The 25,377-nt window shown below is 39.4% G+C and overlaps 1 protein-coding gene across 1 annotated transcript in view; it reads left to right on the top strand.

The window, feature by feature from the left end:
- The window catches only part of UBE2U (ubiquitin-conjugating enzyme E2U (putative)), a 103,201-nt gene extending 83,648 nt beyond the window's left edge, over window positions 1-19,553 (top strand). The window contains exon 10 of the mRNA XM_006862502.1: window positions 19,378-19,553. Coding sequence (XP_006862564.1) covers window positions 19,378-19,553 — 176 coding nt within the window. The remainder of the gene's footprint in view (window positions 1-19,377) is intronic.
- The last annotated feature ends 5,824 nt before the right edge of the window (window positions 19,554-25,377 follow it).

Genomic DNA, 25,377 nt, shown 5'->3' with positions numbered 1-25,377 from the left:
TTGAAAATGGGGCAGACGAGTCCTCTGTGTCTAATCTGGAAGAAATTGTGTGGTATATTATTGTTCAGAACATTCACTGTCTATCTTTCTGTGCCGTTAGTGGTAAAATGTATTTCCTTGTCTCTTGGCTTTGGGCTTTGCCAGATGTGACTTGTTTTGCTGAGTGGGTTTTGCTCAGTGCTCACTTGGTGGGGGTGATGTGCCCAGAATCTGAAAAGGGTTTATGTAGTTTAACTTGTTCTTTTTGCTTCTGCCAATATCACAGGAATATGCCTGGGCTAGCTCTCACAAAGGAATATGGCCTAGCTTCCCAGCCATCCCTAGCCTAAGTATGCCAACCCCCAGCTGACCAGTAGATAGGTGACCTGGAATTTTTCAGTTGTTTATTGTGTCACAACATCAAACTTACACAGGCTATCTAAAGAAAATATGGCTCACAAAGTCTGACTTTGTGTCCTCTCTTTTGCAGTGAGGTTTATAGTTTGCCAATGAGAAAAACATGCATAGGATTTAGGAGATGTGGCAGCAAAGAAGTGGCCTCACAGAAGCTGTGTGCATGGATCTTTCTTGGGCATGATGATACCTCACAGTCATCAGCTTCATGCAGCTCTTCGCAAACTCTTACTTCACAGACATGGGGATTTCACCCATATCTCCATGAATTCATATCTGTGTTCCCAATAGCTGTGTGCAGCTCCTTGAACTTTCACCCATGAACTTCAGATTTCCCCCACTCATGTCAGAATATCAAGCTATATCTGTAGATGATGACTTTTTCCAGTTATCCAGCTTTAGTCTTCCAGACCTTTACTCTCTCAGCTCCTCCCACATCTGGGTAAATCCTAATCCCAATGTTAAACCCCTTACTCTCTCAGTGGAGTCCTAGTGTGACACTCTAGGATAAACACCGGACTACTAGTGATAAAGGTCAGTGGTTTCCACGCTACCAGCTGCTTCTTGGAAATCCTATACAGGGTTACTGTGAGTCAGAACCAACTTGATGGTACTTAACAACAACTCTTTCAATACTTGTAGTGATTCTGTGCCTAGTTGATCCCAGGCTTGTATAAGAATGAATGGAAAGAAAGAATTTGTCAAGAATCAGAATCCCCCCAATCAGATTTTAACATCATCATGTAATTAAGTTATTTTAAAGTTTAAAAAATATACATTTAAGTGGAAGAATATCCAGGATCCAACCTGAAAAAAACTTAGAGAATACAAAATATAAGGCTATTAGAACTTGTGTTGCCATAATATTTTGTTAACATAGTAACAGAGTTCCCATATAAACAAAGCTTCTACTTTAATTGTTCATTTCAACCACCAAAGCCAAGTTTTCTTATAGAGATTTATGATACTTAAGATTTTTTAAGGAAAGAAGCTTAACTAACACACTTTTTCTACATCATAAAGAAATGCTTCTATATTTGTTGTTTTGCATTATGCCTTGTTAATCTAGCCAGGTTGTTTTGTTTTTGAGTTTTTATTGTGAATTGAGTGATAGTTTACATGGGGGAACATCGGTTTTGCACACATCATTTCATTGCAATGATTACAATCTCCCCCGTGCATCATCATTCAACAATATTTTTGCTTCTGTTCCCTCTGTTGTTTTCTTGGGGAGGAGAGGGAGATGTATACAAAAATTCTCAGGAATATATAATCATTTAAACAACCAAAGGACACATTCTCCAAGCCCTAGCCAGAATGTCTTCATATTTCCTGGGAGTTTTTAATAAGTCAGGAAATAAGAAGGTCTGAAAATAGGGGCTTCAGAATGCTTTTTCTACAGCTAGAAATAAGGCCTGGGAAAAGTGGTTGCTAGCTGCTGTCGAGTCAGTTCTGACTCATAGAGACCCTCTGCACTACAGAAGGAAACACTGCCCAGTCCTGTGCCAGCCTAATAATAGTTACATTTCAGCCTGTTGTTGGCAGTCACTGTGCCAGTCTATCTCACTGAGGAGCTTCTTCTTTCTTACTGACCCTCACCAGGGAGGAAGAGGAGCTCTGGTAGCATAGTGGTTACGAATCAGGCTGCGAACCTCAGGGTCAGCAGTTCGAAACTACCAGCTGTTCTGCGGGAGAAAGATGAGGCTTTCTGTTTCCATAAAGATTTACAGCCTCGGAAACCCTGTACAGGGTCACTATGAGTCGGAACTGACTCCACGGCACATCACAACAACAACAACAAGGGAAGAAGAACGTGGTGATCTATGAGAATTTCTGAAAAAAACTGGCCAGTGAAAAAAAGGAAAAGTCCCGTTTTTTTCCCCTTCTAATTGTTGCCATGTCTGTATGAAAGTATTAGAATGGCCACAGCTCTCTTGAGACCTGTCTGAAAATGAAGACAGCCCCAAAGATGGAAAAGGAGAGTATGAGGGGGCTTCAGAAAGTTTGTGGAAAAATGGAATTAAAAGATAGTGACACTGTGGCACTGCAGGTTAATGGCATATACTGCAAAGGTGGTTTGAACTGCAAGGTCGGTGGTTCAAACTCACTCGCCGCTCCTAGGGAACTCTATACACTGTCGCTAAGGGTCAGAACCAACTCAATGGCACTTAACAAACAAATTATGAAAAGAAGCCGTGGTTTTATTGCCTGTCATTGAGCCACTGTATCATTCAGTTGTGTCCTCCTTCTGACTTCCTTTTAACTGAGAGCAAACATTTACCTATGGTTTCAACTGGTTTGAATTGGACTTCTCATTTCTTGTAACCCAAAGTATGTGGACTCAGAAACCCCCAAATATGGTTAGAAGAAAGTGGAATTAGCTCAACTGCAATATTTCTCAAGGCACAGGCAGAATTTAGTTTTAAGTTAATTAAATTAGGCATTAATATTAAAAATGCAAAAATTCAAACCCAGGCATTGGAGGTCTCAGGGTTCCTATAGTATATTGCCAGTGACCTAAGCTCTGATCTCTCTTGATATCTTTGTATAAACCAAAAGAACAAATCACCCATAGCCCACATACCTAACATAACTAAACCCAGTTAACAAAGTCAATTCCAACTCAGAGCCAATCTCTGGGAAAGATTGGAGCTGCCCCATTGGGTTTTTGAGGTTGTAGATCTTTATGGAAGCAGATTGTCTCATTTGTCTCCCAGGGAGCAGCTAGTGGGTTTGAACCACTGACCTCCTGGTTAGCAGCTCAGTGCTTATCCTACTGTATTGCCAAGGCTTTTTATAACATAACTAAACCAAACCAAAGCCATTGCCACTGAATTGATTCATCGTGACCCTGTAATATAATTGTATAAGTGTAAGTGGGGGAAATAAGTGTCTGAGACCAAAAGAATTTGTCCTGAATCCACAGCAGACTCTGAATCAAGAGACAGCTCTGCAGGATGGTAAAGTGTACAGTGGGGATCCACAGGTAGCAGGACCCACAGAGCACCAAGGTTGGGCCATCTCCAGAAAGAGGGTCCTTAGAGTAAGTGCAGCTACTAGAAATATAAATGTTATATCTATATTCCTTTTTGAAAAATACAATTTGTTAATTTCTCTCTTTTGTTGTTGTTGTTAAGTACATCAAGTTGGTTCTGACTCATAGAGACCCTATATAGGGTTTCCGAGGCTGTAAATCTTTACGGGACAAGAAGCCTCATCTTTCTCCCATGGAACAGCTGGTAGTTTCAAACTGCCCACCTTGAGTTTCGCAGCCCAATTCGTAACCACTACGCTACCAGAGCTCCTCTTATTTCTCTGTATATGAGGCTTATTATTTTTTTAAATGAACTTTGCACATGCCTTAGGAGACATTCCTGAGCTGGCCTCAGCCAGCCTGACCACTCCAGTGAGCTCTTGGGATCAAGACTGACCTAAGATTAAGACTTTAACATAACATTGTTTTCAGTTATATGGTATATATCTATTTTATTTTTGCAAATATATATATATTTACATTGGCCAATTTGACATTTTTCACATGTACAAGTTAGCGACATAACTTATATTATCATGCTGTACAACCATCATGATAATCTTTTGCCAAATTTCCCATCACCATAAACAGAAACTCCCTGGTCCCTAAACAATTACTTCCTCTCACCTCCCCCCTGCCAGTAATGAACTTTGGTTTCCATCCATTTGCCTACTCTGGTTAACTCACATGAATGAGTGAGTTCAGACACTGTTTGTCCCTTTGTGATTGACTGACTTCACTCAACATGTTTTCAAGCTTCATTCATGTTGTTCCATGTAGCAGGACTTCATTTCTCTTTACAGCTGAGTCATATTCCATTGTATGCTTATGCCACCAATTTGTATCCACTTGATGGATATTTCATTTGTTTTCACCTTTTGGCTATTGTAAACAGTGCTGCAATGAGCACTGATGTACATATGTCTGTTTGCATTATTGCTGTCTAGTCTCTTGAATATGTATCTAGGAATGGAATTGCTGAGTATTATGGAAGGAATGGAGTTCTGGTGTGGGTGCCATAGGATAAGCACTGGACTGCAAACCTCGAGGTTGGTGATTCAAACCCCACCAACTCCACAGCACTTAACAACATGAAAGAAATACACAGAACACAGTACCAATAAGAACTGGTCACCACTCAACTGTATTAAAAACAACAACAACAATAAAAACACCCAGTAGTACTGAAAGAAGAAGTCTAAACTGCACTGAAGGCATTAACAAACAACAATGACAGAATTGACAGAATACCAACTGAGATGGTTAATAAATGGATATAATACTGGAAGTGCTCATTCCTCTATGCCAAGAAATTTGGAAGAAGGCTACTGGGTGAACCAAACTGAAAGAGATCTATTCAAACAATATTATTAACATCATATACAAAGTTTTGCTGAATATAATTTAAAAATGGTTATAGTAGTACATCAACAGTAAACTGCCAGAAATTCAAGCTAGAGTCAAAAGAGGATGAGGAATGAGGGATATCATTGCTTATGTCAGATGGATCTTGGCTGAAAGCTGAAAATATTTTATTGACTTTGTGAAGTCATTTGTGTGGATCACAGTAAATTATGGCTAACTTTACAAAGAATGATAATTCCAGAACACTTATTTGTGCTCATGTACAACATGTATGTAGACCACAAGACAGTCATTTGAACAGAATATGGGAATACTGAATGGTTTAAAATCAGGAAAAGTGTACATCAGGATTGTAGTCTTTCACCATACTTATTCAATCTGTATGCTGAATAAATAATCTGAGAAGTTAGACTATGTGAAGGAGAAAACACCATAAGGACTAGAGGAAGACTACATAAGCAGATGACCATTTCTCAAACTGAAAGAATTAACAAAAAATCCATGCCTCAACTTAACACTATTGAAGGATTCTATACACAAAATACTGAATAATGAAGAAAACATCAAAAGAAGATGAAATGAACACACAGAGTCACTGTACCAAAAAGAAATGGTTAATGCTCAACCACTTCAAGAGGTAGCATATGATCAAGAGCCAATGCCACTGAAGGAAGAAGTGCAAGCTGCACTGAAGGCATTGTCAAAACACAAGACTCCAGAAATTGACAGAATACAAATAGAAATATTTCAACAAACTGATGCATCACTAGAGGCACTCACTCATCTATGCCAAAAAATCTGGAAGACAGCTATCTGGTCAACCGATTAGAAGAGATCTATATTCATGCCCATTCCAAAGAGAAGTCACTCAACAGAATGCAGAATTCAACAAACAGTATCATTAATATCACATGCAACTAAAATTTTCTGAAGATAATTTAAATATACTTGCAACAGTACATTGACAGGAAACTGCCAGAAATTCAAACCCAATTCAGAAGAGATTGTGGAACATCATTGCTGATATCAGATGGATCACAGTTGAAAGCAGAGAATACCAGAGAGAAATTTACTTGTGCTTTATTTACTATACAAAGGATTTTGACTGTGTGGATCATGATGAACTATGGACAACATTGCAAATAATAGGTATTCTAGAACATGTAATTGTGCTCATGAGGAACCTGTACAGAGACCAAGAGGCTGTCATACAGCACAACAGGGGGGTTATGAATGGTTTAAACCCAGGAAAAGTGTGCACCAGGGTTGTATCATTTCACCATAGCTATTCAGTCTGTAAACTGAGCTAGTAATCCAATAACCTGTATTATATGAAGAAGAAAGTGGCATCAGGATTGAAAAAAGTCTCATTAACAACTTGTGACATGCAGATGATACAACTTTGCTTGCTGAAAGTGAAGATGAGTTAAAATACTTACTGATGAATATCAACAACAACAGTCTTCAAAGGATTATACTTCAACATAAAAAAAAGAAAAATCCTTACAACTGGACCAATGAAGAGCATCATAATTATTGGAGAAAAGATTGAAGTTGTCAAAGACTTCCTTTTACTTGGATTAACAATCAAAATTTGTGGAAGCAGGAATCAAGAAATGAAACTATGTATTGCATTAGGTCTATTGTAAAAGACCTCTTTATTAAAGAGCAAAGACATCAGTTTGAGAACTAAGGTGTGCCTGAACCAAGCCACAGTATTTTCAGTCATCTTATGTGCATATGAAATTTGGACAATATGAGTAAGGAAGCCCATAGAAGAATTGATGCATTTGAATTATGTTGCAGGAGAAGAATATTAGAAATACCATGGACTGCCAGAAGAGCTCACAAATCTGTTGGGAAAGAAGTACAGCCAGAGTGCTCCTTAGAAGCCAGGATGATGTCTTCATCTCACATACTTTGATATGTTATGGGGAGGGATCATCCCCCACAGAGGACATCATGCTTGGTAAAGTAGAGGGTCAGTAAAAAAAATTGGTAACCCCCCCCCCCCCCCCCCCCACTCCACCAGGAGATAAATTGACACAGTGGCAGCAGCAGTGGACTCAAATGTGACAACTGTGAGGATTTTCAGGAATGGGCAGTGTTCTGCTGCGCATGGGGTCACTGTGAGTTGCAACCAACATGATGGCACCGAACAACAACAACAACAACAACAAAATATGCAGCTATCTTGTTTGCTGACTGTGACGAGTACTTGAAACCGTTACCAATAAAGATCAAAGTCTTTAGTATGGATTACGCCTCAACATAAATAAAAGAAAAATTCTCACACCTGCATTAATAAGCAGCATCATGATAAATACAGAAAACACTGAAGTTGTCAAGAATTTCATTTTACTTGGATCCATAATTAATATCCATGGAAACAGCAGTCAAGAAATCAAGCAACATATTGCACTGTGTAAATCAACTGCAGAAGACTTCTAAAAGTGCTAAAAAGCAAAGATGCTACTTTGAGCACTAAGGTACACTTGACCTAAGCCATGGTATTCTCTGTCACTTCATATGGACAGTGAATGTTGTTGTTGTTATGTGCCATGCAGTTGGTTCCAACTCATAGTGACCCTGTACAGGATTTCTGAGGCTATAAATCTTTACAGGAGCAGAAAGCCTCCTCTTTCTCTTGCGGAACAACTGGTAGTTTCGGACTGCTGACCTTGCGGTTCGCAGCCCAATTCGCAACCACTACGCTACCAGAGCTCCTATGGACAGTGAATAAGGAAGGCCAAAGAAGAATTGTTGTCTTTGAATTATTGAGTGTATCATCAACTTCCAGAAGAACAAAGAAACCAGTCTTGGAAGAAGTCCAGCCATAGTACTCCTTAGAAGCAAGGATGTTGAGACTTCATCTCACGTACTTTGGACAGACCAGTCAGGACAGACTAATCCCTGGAGAAGGACATTCATGGTTGGTAAAGTACAGGGTCAGCAAAACAAGAGGAAGATTTTCAACAAGCTAGAGTGGTACAGCAGCTGCAACGGTGGGCTTCTCTGTGACACTGATTGTGAGGATGGTGCAGGACTGACCATTGTTTCATTCTGTTGCACACAAGGTTGCTACGTTGTTGTTGTTAAGTGCCGTCGAGTCCATTCCAACTCACAATGAGCCTGCATAGGGTTTCCAAGGAGCGGCTGGTGAGTTTGAACTGCCAACCTTGTGGTTTAAACCGGCCTTGAGGTCAAGTACTTATCCTTTGGTACCACAAGATAAATTTTTGGCTATTTCTAGGCTACAATTGTTTATAGTTTATCTGTGTGTTTGTATTTTTTCAAATTGTCACATATCTACAAAAAGCTTTCCAATATGTTTATTGAAAAAAAAACCCTCAAATATAAGTGAAACTGTACAGTTCAAACCTGTGTTGTCCAATGATTAATTGTATCATGTTGTTGTTGTTATTAGGTGGTGTTAAGCTAAAGAAAAAGAGGCATGTCATGAATGCATAAAATATGTTGTTGTTGTTATTATGTGTGGTCGAGCCAGTTCTGATTCATAATGATCCTGTACAGGGTTTCCAAGGCTGTAAATCTTTATGGGAGCAGAAAGCCTCATCTTTCTCCCATGGAACAGCTGGTAGTTTAGAACTGCTGATCATGAAAATAGCAATGTAGATAGTATTCTATTTTATCATTTACTTCCATAAAATATATACAAATGTATGTTTTAAAGTTAAATTTATCAAAATGTTTACACATAAACACTTAATAGGAAGAAAGGACCAAAATGGATGTTACAAGAGACTGAAATCTGTTCTCCAGCATAGACATGCTAAAGTGAATAGAAGACATGAGGAAGTCAAACAGCCGGACAGAAGTTTTCAGAAGGCAGCTCCAGAAGACAAAGTCAACTATTACAATGTAATTCACAAAGACTTGACATCATAAAACCAAAAGGGAAGAACATGCTGAGCATTTCTCAAGCTGAAAGAACTGAAGAATAAAATCCAAGACTTGACTTGTAATATTGAAAGATTCTATGGGCAAAAATGGAATCCTATTGTGGCACTGTCGGATAAACACTGGACTGCTATCCACAAGGTTGGTGGTTCAAATCCACCAGTCACTCCTCAGAAACCCTGTACAGGATCACTATGAGTCGGAATGGACTCAATGGCATTTAACAACAACCTGGGCAAAATATTGTATAATGCAGAATGCATCAAAAGAAGATGGACGGTATACATAGTGACACTATACAAAAAAGAAATAGTCTATGTTCAACTATTTCAAGAGGTAGCATATGATCAAGAATCAATGGACTGAAGAGGAAAGTCCAAACTTCACTGAAGACATCGGTGAAAAACAAGGTTCCAGGAATTAATGGAATACAAATTGAAATCTTCCAACAAACTGATATACCTCTGGAGGTACTCACTCATCTGTGTCAAGAAAGTTGGCCAATTGATTAGAAAAGATTCATATCTGTGCCCAATGCAAAAAGAGGTGACCCAACAGAATGTGGAAATCATCAAACAATATCAGTAATATTACATGCAAGTAAAATTTTGCTGAAGATAACTCAAAAAATGGTTGCAATCGTACCGCGACAGTAAACTGTTAGAAATTAAAGCTGGATTCAGAAGAGGTTGTGGAACTAGGGACATTAATGCCGACATCAGATAGATTGTTGCTGAAAACAGAATACCAGAAAGATGTTTACTTGTACTTTACTGACTTTGTAAAGGCTTTCGACTCTGTGAACTATGAACAAACTTTGGATAAAAATGCTAAGAATGAATATACCAGAGCACTTCGTTGTGCTTATGAGGAATCTGTACATAGACCAAGTGGAAGCCATGCAAACAGAACAAGGGGATACGGAATGGTTTAAAATCAGGAAAGGTGTGTGCCAGGGTTGTATTCTTTCATTATACTTACATTCATTTTCTACACTGAACTAGCAATCGAGAAAGCTGCATTATATGAAGAAGAAATTGGCATCAGGATTGGAGGAAGACTCATAACAAACTGTGATATGCAGGTAACACAACCTTGCTTGCTGGGATCAGACACTTACAACACTTAATTGTACTCAGGAGGAGCCTTTACATAAACCAAAAGGTAGTCATTAAACAGAACAAGTGGAAACTGAATGGTTTAAAATCAGGAAAGGTGTGTGTTAGGTATGTTTCACCATATTTATTCAATCTGTATGTTCAGCAAATAAGCCAAGAAACTGGCCTATATAAAGAAGAACACAACATCAGGATTGGAGGAAGGCTCATAACAACCTGAGATATACAGATGACACAACCTGGCTTGCTGAAAGCAAAGAATACTTGAACTACTTACTGATGATGTTTAAAGACAAAAGCCTTCAATGTGAGTTACAACACAATGTAAAGAAAAGAAAAATCCTTACAACTGGACCATTAAACAATTTCATGATAAATGGAGAAAAGGTTGAAATTGCCAAAGACTTCAATTTGCTTGGATTCACAGTCAGCACTCATGGAAGCAGCAGTCAAGAACTTAAAAGACTTTTTGCATTAGGCAAATCTGCTTCATGAGACCTCTTTAAAGTGTCCAAGAGAAAACACGTCAGTTTGAAGACTAAGATGTCCCTGACCCAAGCCAAAGTATTTTCAGTCACCTCATATATATGGTAGCTCTGTAGAATCAGCACTGGACTGTGAGTTACAAAGCCACAGTTTGAACTCACCAGCTGCTTGGAAGGGAAAAAATGAGGCTTTTTGCTCCTGCAAAAATTTACAGCTTTGGAAATCCAATGCTGTGTTCTGGGAAGTGGGGAATGCCACCAAGGACACTAATTAGTAAGGAAAAGAAACTAGAACTAGTATTGAAGGCAGGAAGCGTTAGGCTAACTACCATTTTGTGCAAATGCAGTCAGAGCCAACTCGATAGCACTTAACAACAACTATGTATGAATGTGTGCAAACTGGACATTAAATAAGGAACACAGGAGAAGAATCAATGCATTTGAATTAGTGTTGGCAAAGATCTTTCTAGGAAGAAGTACAGCCAGAATGTCCCTTGAAACCAAGGATGGCGAGTCTTCGTGTCATATAATCCAGACATGTTAGCAGGAATAACCAGTCCCTCACAGAGGACATCATGCTTGGTAAAGTAGAGGGTCAGTGAAAAAGAATAAGATCTTCCAGGAGATGGATTGACACATTGGCTGCTACAATGGTCTTAAATATAATAACAACTGTGAGGATGGCATAGAGTCACTATGAGTTCTGTTATGCCTACAGTCACTGTGAGTCAGAGCCAACTCAATTGCATCTAACAACAAGAATTGTTGAGGAAGGGGGAAGATATACCTATAGATGCCAATGTGATTTAAGAAAAAGTTAAATCATTATTTGACACTTAAAGCAAAAGAAAAGTGAAGGATCTAGTTTGGAAATTTTAATTTGAGCAAAGAAGAGCTTGATAGTTTTTGACAGTGGTTTGGCTTTAAAATGCCAAAATAATAGGAGAAGCAGCTTTTGCCAACCAAGAAACAGCAGGTGAACACCAGCTGCCATTAAGAAAATCATTGAAGAAAAGGAAGTCTGCCTGAACAAGTTTTTAATGCCGACAAAAGTGCTGTGTTCTGGGAAGTGGGGAATGCCACCAAGGACACTAATTAGTAAGGAAAAGAAACCAGAACTAGTATTGAAGGCAGGAAGCGTTAGGCTAACTACCATTTTGTGCAAATGCAGTTGGGTTTATGATCAGGACGGTCCTTATCTATGAAGCCGCGCCTTGAGGGGAAAAGAAAAACACCAGCTGCCAGTCTTTTGGTTGCACAACAAGAAGGTTTAGACAACAAGGACCGTTTTTCTGGATTGGTTCCATTGATTCTTTGCCCACAAAGTCTGGAAGTACCATTTAAAGTTCTTTTGATATTGGAGAATACTCCTGCCCACCCAGAATCCCCTGAGTTCAGTGCCAAAGGTGTCAAAGTGGTCTCTTTTCCCCTAACACAACATCTCCAATTCCACCTCTAGATCAGGGGGTTGTAAGGACCTTTCAGGCTCATTACACATGATACTTGGTGGAAAGGAATGAAACGTCAGGCCTGTGGGAAAGAACCCAAAAGAGAAAACATCCTGGAAGTCAGGAAGCATTATACCATTGGAGATGTGAATGTTGTTTTGGAAAAAACCCTGAAAGCCACCAAGGGTGAAACAATAAACTCCTGCTAGAGAAAACTGTGTTCAGATAGTGTGCATGACGTCACAGAATTTAACAACAGAACCAATCAAGAAAATCATGAAATACACTGTGAATATGGGGGAGGGGGAGTGATTAGTGAATAGTTGCAAGAGTTGGATCTTGAAGAAATTTCCGAGCAAATAGACACCTCAGCAGAGAAATGAGCAGATGACAACTGTATGCAGATGAGTGCTTTAGAAGCAGTACCAGAAAACAAATTGATATTAGAACGTCTGGCAGAAGGCTTCCTATTATTCAAGACTGTTTTTGACTTTTTTTGACAACAAGGACCCCTCTATGATATGGGTACTAAAACTAAAGCAAATGGTGGATAGAGGATTGGTACTGTATTAGAAATATTTTTTAGAGATGAGAAAACAAAAAGTCTGACAGAAATTATGCTGTGTTTCTGTAAAGTGACAGAGTGTGCCTGCCTCTCCTTCCTCCCCCGCCATCTCCTCCACATCTTCTAACCTCTCTTTCTGCACGTCCTCTGTCTACTCAATGTGCAGATGATACTTCCTGTAAACAGATCTCATAAATTTATGGTGGTAGATGTGGTGATATGCCTGCTGTAGAGTCGGTTCCAACTTATAGCAGCCCTGTAGAGGGTTTCTGAGGCTGTAAATCTTTACAGGAGCAGAAAGCCTCATCATTCTCCCACAGAACAGCTGGTAGTTTAAAACTGCTGACCTTGGGGTTAGCAGCCCGATTCATAACTACTACAGCACCAGGTATCGATAAATACAGTACAGTGCTGTGAGCGTATTTTCTCTTCTTTAAGATTTTCTTCAGATCATTTGGTTTTCTCTGTCTTGCTTTATTGTAAGAATACAATATATTGTTGTTGTAAGTGTTATTAAGTTGGTTCTAACTCATTGCAACCCTGTATAGGGTTTCCAAGAAGCAACTAATGAGCTTGAATCACCGACCTAGTGGTTTAATCCAACCTTGCCATCCAGCACATTAACCCACAGGGCCACACCAGGACTCCATATATATATTACGTATATCTATAATGTATAAAATATGTGCAAATCAACTCTTTATTTTATTGGTAAAGCATTCGGTTTACCAGTAGGCTATTAGTAGTTAAGTTTTGTTGTTGGTGTTAAGTGCCATAGAGTCGATGCTGACCCATAGCAACCCTGTATAGGATTTCCAGGGAGCAGCTGGTGAGCTTAAACCACAGACTTTGCAGTTCTAAAGACTTTGCAGTCTGACACATTAACCCACAACACCGCACCAGGACTCCAGTTAAGTTTTAGAGTCAAAAGTTATACACAGGTTTTTGACTGTGCCAGGAAGTCAGTGGCCCTGATCTCCACATTGTTCAAAAGTCAACTGCAGTTCTGTTTAACTTTTTAAGGAACTTCCAAACTATTTTCTCAATGGCTGGATTATTTTGCATCCCACCAGCAATAGATGAGGGTTCGGTTTTCTTCACATCCTTGCCAACACTTGTTTTCCTCATTTGTTTGGGGTTTTTTTTGTTAGTTTACTGTTTCTAAATCTGACCCATCATAGTAGAAATGAAGTGGTGTCTCCTTATGGCCTTGATTGCATCTCCCTAAGGAGTCCTGGGGAGTCCTGGTGTAGCTCTGTGTGTTAATGCACCAGACTGCAAAGCCATTTGAACTGCGAGGTTGGCAGTTCAAGCTTACCACCTGCTCTTTGGAAACCCTACACAAGGTCGCTATGGGTCGGGAGCGACTCGACAGCACTTAACAACAACTACAAGGAGTCCTGGTGATGTAATAGGGTGGTGCAGTAAGTAGTTCGTTGGTTGGAATCTTCACATGAGCCACTCACCAAGTGTTTTCTCCCATAGTGTCACTGAGTAGGTTCAAACTGTCAACCTTTTGGTTAGCAGCCAAACACTTAACTGTTGTGCCACCAGGACTCCTAGTTAATGTTGTTGTTAAGTGCCCTGGAGTCAATTCCAACCCATAGCAACCCTGTATAGGGTTTCCAAGGAGCAGTTAGTGAGTTTGAATTGCCAACCTTGAAGCTTAGCACATTATCCCACAGTGCCATACCAGGACTACTTTGTTGTTGTTGTTGTTGTTGTTGTTGTTAAGTGCCTTTGAGTTGGTTCTGACCCATAGCGACCTTATATAGGGTTTCCTAGAAGCAGCTGGTGAGCTTGAACGATCTACCTTGCAATTCAAACCAACTTTGCAATCCAGCACATTAACTCACAATGCCACACCAGGACTCCTTGTTGTTGTTGCTAGGTGTCATCAAGTCAGTACTGACCCATAGTGACCTTATGCACAGCAGAATGAAACACTGCCCAATCCTGGGCCAGCCTCACTACTGTTGCCACGCTTGAGTCCATCGATGCTGCCACTTGACCAATCCATCTCGTTGGGGGTCTTCCTCTTTATCTCTGACCCTCCACCTTACCTAACATGATATCCTTTTCCAGTGACTGGTCCCTCCTGACAATATGTTCGAAGAATGAGAAACGAAATTTGGCCATCTTGGCCTTCAGGGAACACTCTGGCTGCACTTCCTCCAAAATGTATCTATTGGTTCTTTTGGCAGCCCATGACACTTTCAATATTCTCCTCCAACACCATTAACTCAAAAGCGTCAATTCTTCTATGGTCTTCCGTATTCTCTGTCCAACTTTCACATGCATACGAGGTAATTGAAAATACCATGGCTTGGGTTAGGTGCACCTTAGTCCTCAAGCTGACATCTTTGCTCTTGAACACTTTTAAAAGGTCTTGTGCAGCAGATTTGCCTAATGCAATATCGTTTGATTTCTTGACTGCTGCTTCCATGAGTGTTGATAGTTGATCCAAGAAGAATGAAGTTCTTGACAACTTCATCCATTGATAAGAATGTTGTTTATTGGTCCAGTGGTGAGGATTTTTGTTTTCTTGACATTGAGATGCAATCCATACCAAAGGCTGTGCTCTTTGATCTTCATCAGTAAATGTTTTAAGTCCTCTTCACTTTCAGCAAGCAAGGTTATATCATCTGCATATCCTAGGTTGTTAAGGACTCCTTAGAGGGATGCAAATCAAGACCACAATAAGGTAACTATTGCATCACCAATAATTAAGTGCTTACCTGCTAGCCAAAAGAGAGGTAGTTTAAACCCATTGTGTGTCAGTACAAGAGAAAAGACTTAGTGAGTTGCTCCCCTGAAGATTACCACCACAGGAGCCCTAAGGGCTGTCACATAGGGTGACTATGAGTGAAATCACTTGAGGACAAACAATAGCAAGAATTGCTAATAATGTTCAGCTTGTTTTCATGTGCTTGCTGGTCATTGGTGTTTCTTCTTTAGTGAAATCTGTTACTCATTTTTTTTAGATTAGTTGTTTGTCTTTCTGTTGTTGTAACAATTCTTTATATATTCTGGATATTAAACGTTCATCTGATAAATAGTTTCCAAAATGTTTCTACTAATCTGTAGGCTGTCTCTTCACTTTTTGATTAAAGTCCTTTATTCAACACATAGTCCTTAGATACTGATGAAGGTGAATCTGTCTTTTGTGTGGGTCTTTTGTTGCTTGTACTTTTGCATTGTCAAGAACTAGGTCCAAAAAATAGTATCCGTATGTTTATTTTAGGAGTTCTATGACTTTAGTTATTTTATATTTAAGTTCTTGATCTATTATGAGTTAACTTTTGTGATTGATGTAAGATATGAGTGAGTCCAGCTTCATTCTTTTGCATATCAGTCCTGATGTGGCTCTGTAAGATAAGCACTGGAGTGCTAACCACAAGGTTGGTAGTTCAAACCCACCAGCTGATCCTTGGAAACCATACACAGGTTCACTATGAGTTGGAACCAACTCAACAGCACTTAACAACAACTACAATCCAGCACCATTTATTAAAGACACTATGCTTTTCATACCCTGACAAAACTCAGTTGACCATAAATATGTGGGTTTAGTTCAGGATTCTCAATTCTATCCCATTGGTCTATGTGCCTATTATTACATTAGTACTAAACTATTTTGATTACTGTAGTTTTATACTATATTTTAAAATTTGGAAGTATGAGTCCTGTTTTGCTCCTCTTCTTCAAGATAGCTTTGGCTATTCAGTCCTCTTTGGAATTCCTTGGGGTTAGGTCTTATTATTAGTCAGATGTCCCTGTGCAGGAGCCCTGTACAGTGGGTTAAGTAAGCATTGGGCTACAAACCAAAAGAGCAGTGGTTTGCAGAAGAAAGGTGAGATAGTCTGCTTCTGTAAAGATTTCCAGTCTCGGAAACTCTCTGGAGTAGTTCTACTCAGTCCGACAAGGTTACTGGAATGGCAGTGGGATTGTTTTTCTGTTTTTGTTTTGGTCCCTGGACAAGTTACTTACTCAGTCTCAATTGCCTCACCTATAAAATAAGGATAATAATATTTGCCCATCAAGAAGCTGTTCTCTTATGATGTGTACCTTGCACAACACAAATGCTGGAGTGACAATTCTGATGACTTCTACTGCTGTTTTCTCCATCTAAAGTGCTTGAATACCTCTTTTTGCTCTTCTCTGTAGAGTAAATTGCTCATGTTTCAAAGTCCATGTCTGTTTTTACTTTCTCAGGACATTCTCCTTTTATATCCCTGATATAGTTACTTGGCAGGGGCCATATCAATCAAGGAATTAAAATGAAAGGACAACATATTAATCGAGGAATTGAAATAAAGAAATGAGATGATGGGGATCCTGTGCATGAAAAACTCATTGTTTTAGCAGAGCAACAATGACTGTTTTCTTTGGATTGGCAAAGCCACAAAGAAATATTCTATGCACAGGCCCCTAGTTATTTTTTTTCGTCTTGAATCATTCTCTGATTTATTCATGATTTTATTAGTATCCCTTTACTTTAGATTTTGACTCTTCTACACTTTAGTATATTTTTATTAAAAGTTAGAAGCCATATATTAGCTACATTTTATTCTACTTGTAATCATGTGTAGTTTTGATACTTATATTGGCAATGTTCTTAGGACTGCTAGGAGACAGGATTTGTCAATTGAATTACTACCAGTTTAGGCTTAGTGATTATAAACATTCTTCTTTGTAGCCTTAGTTTGGGACAATAAAGAATCCTTAAAAGCAACTAAGCCATAAATAAAGGCTATGGGTATATAGATACGTAAATAAAAAGTTTGACTTAGACGTTCTTAAATTAATGATTAGTAAAATAGGGGAATTGTTTTCATAGCCTCAGTTTTTTAAATGTACTGATAAGTGATGTTTTTGTAGGCTATACACAGATAGTGTGTGGAGAAAGTTAAGGAAGTGTAAATTACACCCGACAATTAGGATTGATGATTTAAGACTTAACAAAAAAAGGTCAAGAAACATATGTGAAGGTCAACTTGCTTCTCAGAGAATAGAAGTTATTTATGAACAAATGATTTAACTAAAAGGTTTCAAGGCGCCAGAATGTCTCTCGTATGTGTTGATGTAATGTTTCTTTGCTGTAACTTCTCATCCCTATTGTAAATCTAAGGGTCGTACACCATGAAGAATGTGCCCCAGGACAGATTGTATTTTGAGGACATTGATTACTATGAAAACAATGTTTTTTGTAACGGTATATAAGGGGTTGTAAGATAGAATAAGGCAGAAGGAAAAAGTAGAGGTAAGTAGAGGAGAAGAAGGAAAAAGAATGGCAGAAGAATAAAGCAGGAGGGGAGAAGGAGAATGAAAAAGCAGAAGGTAAAAGGAGAAGAAAGGTAAAGCAGGAGAAGGGGGAGTAAAGAAATGGAGGGAGATTAAAGAAGCAGAAGGAGAATGAAGGGAGAGGAGAGGGAGAAGGAGAATAAAGAGGGAGAATGGAAGTAGAATAAGGAAGTAGAGAAAAGAATGAGGAGGAGAATGAAAGAGGAGAGGGAAGAAGAAGGGAAAAGCAGGAGAGGGGGGAGGAGAGAAAAGAATGAGCAGAAGAGTAAAGAATGAGCAGGACAGTAAAAAATGAGAGAAGAATAATAAAACATGTAAGAAGAAGATTTTGAATTCATCATGACCTATTGACTCCATGTAATTCTTTCCCGCGGACACCCGCATCTGCCTTCGGAAACCCTGGAATAAATTTGCTGGGGCTGGCTCCCGGCAGTTACTGATTCGCTCTTTAGGCTCCTGTCATGCTTTCTCCTCTATCAGCTCATCAACATCTTTCCCTTATACATATGTTGTTGTTGTTAGGTGCTTTTGAGTCAGTACCGACCCATAGCAGCCTTATGCACAGCAGAATGAAACACTGCCCAATCCTGGGCCAACCTAGCTATTGTTGCCATGCTTGAGTCCATCGATGCTGCCACTTGACCAATCCATCTCGTTGGGGGTCTTCCTCTTTTTCTCTGACCCTCCTCTTACCAAACATGATATCCTTCCCAAGAGACTGACAATATGTACGAAGTATGAGAGACAAAGTTTGGCCATCTTGGCCTCTAAGGAGCTCTCTGGCTGCACTTCTTCCAAAATGGATCTATTGGTTCTTTTGGCAGCCCATGGCACTTTCAATATTCTCCTCCAACACCATAACTCAAAGGTATCAATTCTTCTATGGTCTTCCTGTCCAGTTTTCACATGCATATGAGGTTACTGAGAATACCATGGCTTGGGTCAGGCATACCTTAGTCCTCAAGCTGACATCTTTGCTCTTCAACACTTTAAAAAGGTCTTGTGCAGCAGATTTGCCTAATGCAATACGTCGTTTGATTTCTTGACTGCTGCTTCCTTGAGTGTTGATAGTTAATCCAAGAAGAATGAAGTTCTTGACAACTTCAATCATTTGTCCGTTGATAAGAATGCTGTTTATTGGTCCAGTGGCGAGGATTTTTGTTTTCTTGACATTGAGATGTAATCCATACTGAAGGCTGTGCTCTTTTATCTTCATCCGTAAATGTTTTAAGTCCTCTTCACTTTCAGCAAGCAAGGTTGTATCATCTGCATATCGCAGGTTGTTAATGAGTCTTCCTCCAATCCTGATGCCACGTTTTTCTTCATAGAACCCAGCTTCTCGGATTATTTGCTCAGCATACATGTATGAGGGGGCTTCAAATGTCTGAAAAATTCCTTTATATCTCTTAATTCCATTTTCCCACAAACCTTCTGAAACTCTCCCTCCCACCACCCCCCTCTATGCTGTATGCCCCTTCCACTTGCCAGGGACCCAGGATGTTGAATTAATGAACTAACAAAACATAAAAGGATTGAGCCAAATGAAAAGAATGATTTGAGATGAGTATGGTTCATTGACAAATGTGTAATTTAGAAAGTTTGAAAAAGTTGCTTGTTTTCAGTCAGGTGATGTTAGGGCATTAAGCAACAAATACACTAGACAAACACCAAAGATCAGGAGCACCTCTTCTCTGTTTACCTGCTAGGTCTATTAAATATCTGTTTTTCATGTTTCACACCATAGATCAAGTTTCTCCTGATCTACAAACGAAACTGAATATTGTCACAAACATCTTTGAAGAAGCGGAGGGTGAGCTGTCACCACCAGAGTATAACTTCTCAGATGTGTCCTGGGAAGAAGAAGTGGATGATCTAGTCTCCTGGGCCAAAACTCTCAATACAGATACTTTAGAGGATTAAGCCTAATGCTGCAGAATTAAAAGAAATAAACAAACAGCATCAATCGCAAACAGCTTCATGGATTGACTTAATGAAACTCTCAAAACTTCTTTTCAAGTTGGTCTCATCCTTTCACTTAATTAATTACAGATTAGAACTTTAACTACAAGTCATTGAATATTGCTCTGGATTTTTTTTTAAATCTCTGCTTCTTTGTTTGGAAGTAAGATAACAAGACTAGTGGTGTTCATTGTTATACTTCAATCAGTGGTATTATATGTCCATTGTTTTTGTTGTTAAGTGCCATCGAGTTGGTTTTGACTCATAGCAGCCCTGTATAGGATTTCCAAGGAGCAGCTGGTGGGTTTGAACTGCCAACCTGTCAGTCCAGCACATTCAGTCCAGCACATTCACCCGCAGTGCCACATTGTTAGATAACTGGATGGGCATTTTTGCTGGCAGGAAGTGGGTCAGGCGGAGGCTGAGAGATAAGGGGACCACACACATTTCAGAAATGTGACATTATCCACGTAAAGGGGTCTATGTATTTATCAGCACCTGCCCAGTTTCATACCTTGAGAGGGGATAAGATGTAACCCTTTCAACACTGTCCCTCTATTGTTTTCTTCCAAAGTGCACTTTCTATTTTCTCTTTGACCTTGATCAACCAGTCCCTCAGTTTCTGATACCTTCACTTTATCCCTCTCCATTTGCTGTGTTGCCTAAATCCATAAACCAGCTCAGCTCTCTCCTATAATATGTCTCTGCCTTTGACCGTACCTCTCCTTTCCTGTAAGATTAGCTTCCTCATATTTTCTGTCAGGCTTCTAAATAGTAATCAATCATTTTTTTCTCTGTGAGGTCCTGGTGTGCTGTAGAGTAAGCACTAGACTGCTTATCATGAAGCCAGTGGTTCACACCTACCAGCTGCTCTTCAGAAACCCTATACAGGATCACTGTGAGTCAGAACCAACAACAACAACCGTAATTTGTTCTCTTTATTTCTTTAATTTACATTTACACTCATGTCACAGTAGAATCTCTCTTTGTTTCATGTTGTTAGTAGCTCCTATTAAGCTAGCCCCTGACTCTGGCCATCCCATGCATGTGGAACAGAATGGTCCTGTATCATATCCATGTTCAGATAGGGATTGGACCTTTGTGATTCACAGGGTTTCCATTGGCTGACTTTCTGAAGTAGATTACCAGGGCTTTCTTCCTAGTGTTTTTTAGTCTAGAAGTTCAGCTGAAACCTATTCAGCATCATAATAACATGGGAACCTCCACTGAAAGATGGGTGGTAGCTGTGCATGAAGTCCACTGACCAGTGATCCAATTGGGGTTTCCTGCATGAAAGGCGAGAATCCTACTACTGAACTGCTCATCACAGTTCACGAAAATTAGTTGTTATCATCACAAATTTCCATATTGGGCAACGCAATCAATTCCATACCTCACTGGGCCTCTAGACCATAGTTGACACTATTGATCAATTTTTTCTTTTTAAAATGTTTATTGGCTTGCCTTTAGATAGACTTGTTTTGAGGGTTACCCACTGACACACACACACCTCTCCCCACAAACACCATACGTACACCTATGCCTGACCTTGGATAGATAGGTCTCTCCCTCCTTCTGAGTTCCTGTGGAAGAAGACAACAAGCTCTGTTACATATATTCCAGTCTCTTGCCACTAGGCTGGCTACATAGATGTTTCCAAGTCTACAAGCACAATTCAGACAATGGGGACCACTACTGATTATAGAGTAGTTGATACTTTTGGAAATTGTCCCAACCCAGACCACAAAATTCAGAGATTTCCCAGCTTTCCCTTCCTCTGGCTAGTGCTGCAGTACAGCTAAGAGCCAATTAGACAAGGGCCCACAGATGTGATAATTAGGAGTTATTTTTACACCCAATAAAAACAGGCACTCTGAAAGATCCTCCTCATATCTCAGTGACACTATGTTGTTGTTGTTGTTAAGTGCTGTTGAGTTGGTTCCAACCCATAGCGACCAAGTATAGGGTTTCCTAGGAGCAACTGGTGAGCTTGAACTGCTTACCTTTCAGTTCAAATGGCTTCACAGTCTGGCACATTAACCCACAATGCCACACCAGGACCCCTTCTGACTTATAGCAACCCTGCATAGGATTTCTGAGGAGCAGCTGTTAGATTTGAACCACAAACCTTGTGATTCAAACTGACCTTACAGCACATTATCCTGCAACCCCACACCAGGACTCCAGTGCTGCTATAATTGTTATTGTTAGGTGCTGACTCATAGTGACCTTATGCACAACACAACGAAACACTGCCCGATCCTGGGCCAACCTCACTATTGTTGCCACACTTGAGTCCATTGATACTGCCACTTGGCCAATCCATCTCGCTGGTGTCATCCTCTTTTTCTCTGACTCTCCACCTTACCAAACATGATATCCTTCGCCAGTGAATGGTCCCTCCTGAAAATATGTCTAAAGTACGAGAGACGAAGTTTGGCCATCCTGGCCTCCAAGGAGCGCTTTGGCTGTACTTCTTCCAACACAGATCTGTTGGTTCTTTTGGCAGCCCATGGAATTTTCAATGTTCTCCAACACCACAACTTAAAAGCTTCTATGGTCTTCCTTATTCTTTGTCCAGCTTTCGCATGCATATGAGGTTATTGCAAATACCATGGCTTGGATCAGGTGCACCTTAGTCCTTAAGTTGACATCTTTGCTTTCAACACTTTGAAAAGGTCTTGTGCAGCAGATTTGCCTAATGCAATATATCGTTTGATTTATTGATTGCTGCTTCTATGAGTGTTGATAGTTGATCCAAGAAGAATGAAGTCCTTGACAACTTCAATCTTTTCTCCATTGATAAGAATGTTATTTATTGGTCCAGTGGTGAGGATTTTTGTTTTCTTGACATTGAGAAGCAATCCATACCGAAGGCTGTGCTCTTTGATCTTCATCAGTAAATGTTTTAAGTCCTCTTCACTTTCAGCCAGCAAGGTTGTATCATCTGCGTATTGCAGGTTGTTAATGAGTCTTCCTGCAATCCTGATGCCACATTTTTCTTTATATAACCCAGCTTCTCAGATTATTTGCTCAGCATACAAGTTGAATAAGTATGGTGAAAGAATACAACTCTGTTGCACAACTTTCTTAATTTTAAACCATTCAGTGTTCCCATGTTCTGTTCAAATAACTGCCTCTTGGTCCAAGTACAGATTCCTCATGAGCACAATTAAGTGTTCCAGAATATTCATACTTTGCAATGTTGTCCATAGCTTGTCATGATCCACACAATCAAAAGCCTTTATGTAATCAATAAAGCACAGGTAAACATCTTTTATAGAAGTATCAAAAATGGGAGGCTTTAAAGTCCTGGTGTGGCGCTATAGATTAATGCACCAGACTGCAAAGCCATTTGAACTGTAAGGTTGGTGGTTCAAGCTCACCAGCTGTTCCTTGGAAACCCTATAAAAGGTCACTATGGGTCAGAATCGACTCGATGGCACTTAACAACAACAAACAAACTATCAATTCACAATAAAAGCTTTTAAAAAGAAAAAAAAATGGGAGGCTTTATAAAACACATTTATTTTCTTACAATTTTAGAAGCTGGAAGTCTGATTTCAGGACATCTGCTCTAGGTGAAAAGAACTTTGTTGACTCTGTAGGAGAAGTGATGGATTACTAACCACAGGCCGGCAGTTCAACCCCACCAGCCACTCTGTGGGAGAAAGATGAGGCTTTGTGCTCCTGTAAAGATTTGTAGCCTCAGAAACCCTATACAGGGTCACCATAAATCTGACTCAATTCCATAGTGATGAATGGGCTCTAGGTGTCTGCTCTGGGGTAAAATTCTTGTCTCGGTATTTGATGTTTTTGGAGATCTCCAAGTGGCACTTATTTTTATCCAGTTGGTGCTTCTTGCTTCTGTGTGTAATCCTTTACATATTAAAGGTGATTCGCATAAGACACATGCTACAGTGATATGGACTTAACACAGAAAAATTTATTTCTTAATGGGATTACATTCACAGGTATGTCATTGTTGTTAGGTGCCTTTGAGTTAGTTCCAACTCATAGTGACTTTATTCACAACAAAACGAAATACTGCTCAGTCCTGTGCCAGCCTCACAAACATTGCTACTTTTGAGTCCGTTGCTGCTACCACTGTGCCAATCTATGTCAGTAGTGGGACTTCCTCGTTTTCATTGAGCCTGCACTTTACCAAGCATGAAGTCTTTCTCCTGGAACTGCTCCATCCTGATAATATGTACAAAGCATGAAAGAGGAAGTCTCGCCATCTTGGCTTCTAAGTAGCATTCTGGCTGTACTTCTTCCAACACAGATTGATATGTTCTTCTAGCAGTTCATGATACTTTTAACATTCTTCTCCAACACCATGCCTAAAGTGCACCAATTCTATGGTCTTCCTTATCATTGTCCAACTTTCACATGCATTTGACGCTATTGAAAATACCATGGCTTAGTTCAGGCACACCTTAGTCCTCAAACTGGTATCTTTACTCTTGAACACTTTAAAGAGGTTTTGGGTAGCAGATTTACCTAATGCAATACATCATTTGATTTCTTGACTGCTGCTTCCATGAGTGCTGATGGTGGATTCACGAAAAATGAAGCATTTGAAATGTCAATCTTTTCTTCATTTATATGGATATTATTTATTGGTCCAGTGGTGAGGATTTTATTTTCTTTACATTGAGGTGCAATCCATACCAAAGATGTTGTCTTTGATCTTCACCAGTCTCTTCACTTTCAGCAAGTATGGTTGTATCATCTACATGTCACAAGTTGTTAATGAGACCTCCTCCAATCCTGATGCCATATTCTTCTTCATACAATCTAGTTTCTTGGATTATTTGTTCCGCATATAATAGATACATGGACAGAGACATAGGCTGAATGGGTATGGGAGTAAGATTGAGATTATCTATCTATCTATCTATCTATCTATCTATCTATCTATCTATCTATCTATTTCTATATAGGGTTTCAGAAACTTTAAATCTTTATGGGAGCAGAAAACTTCATCTTTCTCCCATGGAGTTACTGGTGGATTCAAACTACTGGCCTTGAGATTAACAGCCCAGCTCATAACTCACTATGCTACCAGAGCTCCTTAATTTTCGGTCAAGCAGTAGATGGATATATAGAGAGAACAATAACACTAGTAAGGTATGCTCACTGTGGAATGGTCAATCATTCAAAATCAAAAGGGCAACAGTTACCTAAGGACAGAATTGAGAAGGGATGGGAATGAGGGTGGAATGGAACTAGGAAGTGCAGGGAAGAAGCCGGATGATTGTTGCTGCGTGGAGGGGATTGCAATCGCTGAGATGAAACAAAGTATATCATTTGTTGAATGTAAAACTGATGATCTACTCTGTAAACCTTCACTCAATTCATAATAAAAAGTTAATAATAATAATAATAATAAAAAGATTTACAGCTTCAGAAACCCTATACAAGGTCACTATGAGTCAGTATCAATTGAATGACACACAACAACAGCAAACATTGTGATGATGAGCATCTTTATGCTTATTCGCTCAGGGGAAGTGTTTGTTTATCTCTTTCGCCCATTTTCTATTAGAGTCTTTGTTTTCCTATTCATAACTTTGGCAAATTCTTTACAGATCTGCATTTAAATCCTTTATTAGATAAATGATTTGCAAATATTTATAGATATATAAATATATGAGTTGTTGTCATTGTTATGTGCCGTGGAGTCAGTTCCAACTCATAGCCACCCTGTACAGTAACAGAGTTCCTTAAATATATGGGTAGATATGTATGTGTGTGTATGTATATATATATATATATATAT

The sequence above is a fragment of the Chrysochloris asiatica genome, unplaced genomic scaffold (genome assembly GCF_000296735.1).
Source record: "Chrysochloris asiatica unplaced genomic scaffold, ChrAsi1.0 scaffold00048, whole genome shotgun sequence".
NCBI classification, from domain to species: domain Eukaryota; kingdom Metazoa; phylum Chordata; class Mammalia; order Afrosoricida; family Chrysochloridae; genus Chrysochloris; species Chrysochloris asiatica.
This window is presented reverse-complemented; position numbering and strand designations above follow the sequence as displayed.